At 36.0% G+C, this 7,277-nt stretch overlaps 2 protein-coding genes across 4 annotated transcripts in view; one reads left to right on the plus strand and one right to left on the minus strand.

The window, feature by feature from the left end:
* Positions 1–1,450: 1,450 nt before the first annotated feature.
* Positions 1,451–4,853, plus strand: LOC116851415 (pentatricopeptide repeat-containing protein 2, mitochondrial-like). Of its 2 annotated transcripts, XM_032830776.1 has the most exons (6): positions 1,451–1,675; positions 2,194–2,720; positions 3,104–3,400; positions 3,483–3,587; positions 4,097–4,245; positions 4,671–4,853. In XM_032830776.1, exons 1-6 carry the CDS (start codon positions 1,594–1,596, stop codon positions 4,675–4,677), a joined length of 1,167 nt encoding a protein of 388 aa, XP_032686667.1. In that variant the 5' UTR covers positions 1,451–1,593; the 3' UTR covers positions 4,678–4,853. The 2 variants fall into 2 exon arrangements, with proteins under 2 accessions (XP_032686667.1, XP_032686668.1); XM_032830777.1 differs by lacking the exon at positions 4,671–4,853 and having other exon boundaries at positions 1,594–1,675; positions 4,097–4,389.
* Positions 4,474–7,277, minus strand: part of LOC116851414 (tetratricopeptide repeat protein 37) — a 7,764-nt gene continuing 4,960 nt past the window's right edge. For both annotated transcript variants that reach the window (XM_032830775.1, XM_032830774.1), the window contains 5 exons: positions 6,764–7,060; positions 6,421–6,678; positions 5,485–5,868; positions 5,141–5,396; positions 4,474–4,723 (listed from right to left, as the gene is read on the minus strand). In XM_032830775.1, the coding sequence (XP_032686666.1) occupies positions 4,591–4,723; positions 5,141–5,396; positions 5,485–5,868; positions 6,421–6,678; positions 6,764–7,060 (1,328 nt within the window). In that variant the 3' untranslated portion in view covers positions 4,474–4,590. The remainder of the gene's footprint in view (positions 4,724–5,140; positions 5,397–5,484; positions 5,869–6,420; positions 6,679–6,763; positions 7,061–7,277) is intronic.

Below are 7,277 nucleotides of genomic sequence, written 5' to 3' on the forward strand. Positions count from 1 at the left end.
ATTCCATTCTCACGTTTCAAAAATAATCGATTGTGATTGGTCTATTTACTTACTGCTTATTTCTTACTAGTACTCCTATTGTAGAAGACGCTTAAAGCCCATTTTACAATTGCGTAAGCGTAGTCGTGAACGTAAGAGTCAACCAATCCGAATATTTTATTTACTGATTACTTTACTCTGATTGGTGTCGTAATCACTTAGAACTCCTTACACCACGTTCACGCAATTGTAGAATAGGCTTAAAGCCCATTCTACAATTGCGTAAGCGTAGTCGTGATCGTGAGTCAACCAATCTGAATGTTTTATTTACTGATTGCTTTATTCTGATTGGTTGTCGTAATCACATCAACCACTTACAACCACGTTCACGCAATTGTAGAATGGGCTTAAAGGGACGTCTACATTAGAAGTAAGCAGTAAGAAGTAGGAAGTAAGAATAAGAAATTGACCAATCATAGTTGATTATTCTTCTCACATTCGACTGTGGTTGGTCAATTTCTTACTCTTACTTCCTACTTCTTGCTATTTACTTCCAATGTAGACGTCCCTTAAGGCTAGTGGCACACAAAAAAACTTAAGCAGTAAAACGTAAGCAGTAAGCAAATTGACCAATCACAGTCATTGATTCTTCTTACGGTCCAAGAATCAACGATTGTGATTAGTCAATTTGCTTACTGCTTAAGTTTTTTTGTGTGCCACCAGCTTAAGTCCTGAGCCACAATAGATGTAATAAGCTTTAAACCTTAAGAAATCGACCAATCACAGTCGATTATTCTCCTCAAATTTGACTGTGATTGGTCAATTTCTTAAGGCTTAAAGCTTACTACACCTATTGTATTGGAACTTAAGTTAATGCAGGATTCACACCTCGTCGATGTTCAACGTACAACGTCCGACATACGACGTCCAATATCTAATAGGAGAACAGCTTTCTGATATAGAATTCAATTCTCTATTGGAAAGCTATTCTTTTATTGGATATCGGACGTCGTACGTCAACTTGGACGCGGTATGAATCCTGCATAACCGGAGGTGAAGAAATTGAATATAATGGCTCCTGCACACAGGACGCAGTAATGCTTGCCGCGTGGCGGAAGTTCGCGCGACAGCCAATCAATATGTTGCTTTCCGTAATAACTTTCTAGCTCTTACGGAAAAACAACATATTGATCGGACTTCCGCCGCACGGCAAGCATTACCGGGTCCTGTGGGGAGCGGTGCACTTGGACACGGTGCATTTGGACACAGCCAATCACAGCACCGTGTGATTAGAGACATTGTAGGGTCCCTTGGAACAGCGACTTGTGATTGGACTATGTCCAATTGCCCCGTGTCCAACTGATATACACCCCGTCCTGTGTGCAGGAGCCATAATTCAGCAGTGCAGCTAAAAAGAACAAACTATTTCTGTGTCGCCACACCGGAAATCACGCGTAGTCCCAGTAACGCAAGCAGTCCAGGCGAGCTTCCGGTTAGCCTTCTTCTCGACTTGGTTTCGTGTATCGGTCGGCGGTTAACTTCTAGTAACCAAATTTACGAAACCTAATATTTGAGTATAGAAGAAAAGATCCGAGTCGGTTACACGTGAAAATAATGGCGGCTACAATGAGAGGTCTCATGAAGCTCAATGTTACTTTGGCCAGCAATACTCTGTTGAGAAGTAGTCTATTGAATTGTGCGTAATATCGATCTAACCTTACATTACATTCTATCAGCATGCCGCCTTAAAAAAAATTTGGACATTGCATTCCGTATTTGACATATTATGCGAATAATTATAACAGTGATATCATGATTTTAATATAAATATAAGTAATGATATATAACATCGTTTCAATGATTCGTGGAAATAAATACTAATATACAAGATATTTTAAATTCAAAGGGCTAGCTCGATAAACTTACTGGAATGGAATCCGCCCTTATACTCTAAACGTGTTACATAAAATTTCATAGCTCGTGCGTTATATTTGAGAATTTATTAAATAATGACTAGGTGTTTAGAATTCATTGAAAAATTGTAACTTTGCGATACTTTGCGATGAACAAAGAATTTAAATAGTCTTAATCTATCGAAATTGGTTTTTTTACGCGTTTTATAAAATAGATTTTAAAATTTAATCTCTAGGTTTTTATATTCTCTACCGTTATGATGCAATAAAATTGTGATACATTCTTTTTTTCTTTTTGTAGCTTGCAGATTTTTGTATTCGGATCAAGCTTTGGGTATAGTTAACTATGAAGCTGCAAGATTAAATTTTCGTAATCAATTTATAAATGTGGAAGATACATTCCGTAGCAAGATGCAAGAAGTATGCAATACAGAATCCAGCATGATCTTCACAGAAGACTTGAAGTCCATGTTGCACCTGGTCCAAAAAAAGCCTGAGGATATCGAGCTGATTGTCAAGATGCTAACAAAGTTTAACATACAAAACAAGGAGATGAGATTTGGTAATTTTATCTTTGGTCCTGTTGTGATGCGGACTTTCTATTACCTGGATGAACCGGATCTTGCACTTACTGCTTTCAAAGATCCCCAGTTTGACAATTTCTTTAACCAATTTATGAGTTATCAGATTCTCTTGTGTTTGCTCTACAAACATAATAGATATTCAGACATAAAAGAAGTGTTTGAAATAATTAAGATCAAGAACGCAACCAATAACATGTTTCCCAAGAATTCAATTACGATGGTTATGGCTGCCTGTTACAAAGAGGTAAATACTTCACAATGACTGCAATTAAAATATTTCTTTTTGTAACTGAATTAGATTGCATTCTTGTGTTTGAAATGAAATATATAACCTAATGTTGATGGAAAAAGGAATAAGATTCCAATATAATATTAAAGTGCAAATATCAATGCTCAGACATAATTCTGAACATTTTTATTATTTTGATTTTTCAATACGGATATGTTGTAACATAAAATATATGTACATATATTTTATGTTAAAAGTTTAAATATTCGTATTTAATGACCAAAATAATGGTCTGGATTAGATACGTGTTCTAGGAGTTAGTATTTTTACCTTAGATCGGCTAAAAGCCTAAATTGTTATCAATGTTCGTTCTGTACAATAACGTTCGTTGCTTTCAGAATACAGCAGAGTCAATAGAATATGCTCTGAGTATTTGGAAAGAATTTATCAACGACGAATATTACGTGCGTAGAGCCACGTCGCTTTTAGCGGCTCTAGCCATTAATCAAAATATGGCTCATATAGCCATCGAAATTATCACCACGATCAGACAGGCCCGATATATCGACGTGAGATGTTTGAAAGTTGCTGCGTATACAAATCTGAAGAGGTTCACTGAGATAGTGCCAATTTTCAGAACTTCGTTAGATCAAGATAAGCCAAATAACCAGAAAGAATGTTATTTTAAAGATGTGGTATGTATTTAATACAGAAATGGTTTTAGATATTTAGCAATATATATATGCGCATTGCTGTTATATTTTTCACATTTCTTAGATTGAAAACCTGGAATATGCCATGGAAAAGGAGAATATCGCAAAAGACTTCGAATTGTACAAATTGCTCGCTCTCTTGAAAAACAACAATCGTATTTTGCCTGACGTATGTTCTGCTTAAATAATAAGTATTGTATATTAATTTTACGCTAATACGTTCTGTGTATAATATCATTTCTACAGGAGTTTCCGTTATGTGACTCACGGTGACGTGATTTAAAACATCGATAAATGATTACATTCAGTAGAAGGAAGCATTCAATGGACATTTAGTAATTTGAGAATCTGATTGATGTATACCTTCAAATCTAGTCAAGACGTAAAAGTATACATGATTTAGTTCCAGTAATTACTAGTAGTTTATTGAATATGTCATTTTATTGAACGTAACTATTGTGATCTTTATATAATAAAATATTGAAGCTTAAATGGAAAAGATCAAATTATGGCTCATTGATAGCTGACACAGAGAGAACGTTAATTTTAATTACTATTACGTTAATCTTTCAAGTCTTAATTTGATACAGTAAAATAACTCAGCAAATTTCTCATACACTGAGAAGAAACCGAACATGTACGAAGATAATTATACCGAACTGTACCTTTTCATTGTAGACTCTGCAGAACCATCTCACCACAGAGATAAAATATGAATTGAAACGTGGACCGAGAACCATGAACCAAGAAACAAGAACAAATAACAATGTTTATCTCCAGCGACAACAGTTAACACCTACACGCAAACCAATGCTGCGGAATCTTTTGTAAGTGTGTCGTGTATGAAACAACTGTAGATGATGTTTTCATATATCCCATAATAAATAGTTCACATATAACTTGGGTCGAACTTCAAAGTTAAACTAATGAATAAATATTTAAATAAATATATCGACCCGCGGTCAACAAAATCTCGTTATTATTAACCTAACGGATATCTTCCTCGTATATCATACATATTGATAAATTCACAATAATAAATTTTATCACACAGATTTATAAAATGTATTACATGATTTATTAATTTAAATTTAGAATGTAGAATATTAGAAGATAATAAAACCATTACATATTTAAGTTACGAGATGCAAGGCCTTAATCTCTATTCGAGATTAGGAATTGTTAATCTCTTTCGCTTTGGCGAGCCACTGCGACATGTGTTCGGAAGTTTGGAATTGCGTTTGTATTATAGATATTAACGATGACAACCATTGATTATCAATTTCACAATCTTCATCTATACATCTGTAAAGAGAAGAAGAGTTATGTAGAGGAAGCAATGCACAGTCAGGTGTAGATAAGAGATCTGGTTTTTAAGATATTGTCCGGATTTGAAATAAAGAAGATATACACAATAAACACTGACACTGTGGAAGAGGAAAGAAAATAAAAAGATTAGAAAATATTACAGAAAGTATAGCTATAAAAAACAGAGGATCGATTATGAAACTTTTGCTTGTGAAAAATGAACTTTTTCTAACTTGAAAGCATTGGGAAATATTTTTCAATGTACATTAAAAACTATTTATGATCGAATCACGGGTCTAAGAAATAAATCATTCGAGTGACATCAATTTGTCTATGTTGCAATTCACCATATTTTCTTCTGTTTGGTCAATCACAACGTCAAATAACGTCTGACCACTGTCTCATCGTGCTTACCTGTATAGAAAAATGGCGATTAAATTGGCCCAGCTTTCGATATTAGCAGGGTACGTAAATACATTTTTCTGAGCCTGCCTAAGAGCTTCTTTCGTGCCAAGGTGGCTATACGCCGATGCACACGCGACATACACAATATCGCTCATAGAGGTGCTCCTGCTTAGACACAAAGCTTTCTCTGCACATTTTCGGAACTTGCTTAAGTTCGTATCCAACAGTAAAATTCTAACGAGACGTACCCAGTATCTGACGTCACCTATAACATGGTTTTGTTTAAACATGAACTTATTTTCTCGCATATTCAAGTGACTACAAACGGACAAACGATTTCGGATTTCGCTTACTAGGATACTTGTAAATGCTTTTGGCCAACACCCGGATAGCTTCGGTAATGTTTTGCTGAGAAACATGATAATACGCAGTCAATGTGATAGCGTGGTGGCCGTATTCGGGATGATGTTCGTATAACTTCAATTCTTTCAGTACTAAAGCGGTCAGATCGATGTCATTGTGCAGAATTCCTAAGGCCGCGAGCGCCAAATAAGCGGTCATCACAGGTTGTGGTATTTGCAAACATTGGAACAGCAGGGTCTTCACGACGTCTATTTTCTTAAAAGTATAAGCTATCGCACCCATCGCGCAAAGGACGTATGCTTTAGCGGTATCAGTCTCTGCTAGCCAGTGGAGAGCTCCTTCGTAATCCTCATAGGACTTCTCATACTGCTTGGCTACGCGTGAATACATTTCTCTCTTTATTGATCAATTGGGAATTATACGTTCATCTAAATCAAATATTCTCAACGAAAGCGAAATCGTTTTCAGGAGACAAAAGAATGTTAGTTATTACAGCAATTTATGGCCATCCAAAGTATCAATTTCTAAACAACAAAATTTTATTCCTCAGTATTTAACTTCTTTCATTGATTTTTTTCTTTAGTATTACACGAGTAGCATTGTGTATGTGATTTAAAAGAAATTTATTTGCTTATTTGTAACCCTGCATTAAATAAAAGGAATAAGATTATGTAGTAAAAATAGCACTTGGCTCTTATTGGTCCTTCTGTTATATTGTTTTGTTGTCAAAGCCTTATATTCATCTTATTTTTTAAAAAGAATACAATTTTTATTTACTTATGCAGGAGGCACACAGATATATATGAACAAATATCATGATATCAAAACTGGAAAGAGTCTAAAGAATAAGGGAGGTAATAATGAATAAGAAGTTGAGAATCTTTGATTTAGATGTGAGCGAATCCGATTGTATCGCGATAACACACCTTTGAACGTGGACAATGCTAAGTGGCATTGAGAATTGAAATCGTTATGTTTCACTTGTCCACATAACCGTACTGCTTCATCGTACCGTTCTAACTGGAGCATGACACGTGCCAGATTGAGATTTATCATGTCCGAATACTCGTTCGTGCTCAGTTCTAAAGCCGCAGCAAATCTATCAGCCGCAGATTTGTGTAATTTCTGTCGTTCCAGCAGCAAACCGTGAGTGTTCAAAGCGTAAATGTCGTTGGGCTCACGTTCTGAAAATAACGTGGGATTGTATATAAAATAAAACATGAAGGATATAATAAGGAAGCCAGATAGTCAACGTCAATTGTCGCTTACCTATGTACCAGGTGAGGACGTCCGCTGCCGCAGGTATCGCATGCATATTCTCGATGAAGTAGATGGAAGACTGTTCTCTGTTCAATGTGGGATTCAGTAGAACGGAAAGTACCCAGTGAGCATAACCAAGGACCGCTTCGTTGTGGTAGCCCAATTTCGTCGAGTGTTGAAACAACTCCATCGCTTCTTTTTTCAAGAATTTTTCTGCGATCAACCCTTGGCCGACCCAACTGTTCACGTAGCATGGATCCGCGCGTTGGGCTCGGGAGTATGCTTCATTCGCTCTATAGCTATCTCCTTTATGTGGAATCAAATGAAAAATGCATACATTAGCTCGATTCGCACAAAATATGTGTATATTGAGAAGGTTTTATGTTAAAAATAACTAGAATTTTGCAACCGAGAAACATATCAAAATTCTGCCTTAAGGCTCCTGGGGAGTCGCATCATCCATCTCTTTTTAATGACGTCAGAAGCGAGAAAATGCATGCTAAAAATTGCTGCAAAATACGTC

This window comes from Odontomachus brunneus, unplaced genomic scaffold, assembly GCF_010583005.1.
Source record: "Odontomachus brunneus isolate Ranch 3 - 2012 unplaced genomic scaffold, Obru_v1 Obru_scaffold_175, whole genome shotgun sequence".
Classification (NCBI taxonomy): Eukaryota; Metazoa; Arthropoda; class Insecta; order Hymenoptera; family Formicidae; genus Odontomachus; species Odontomachus brunneus.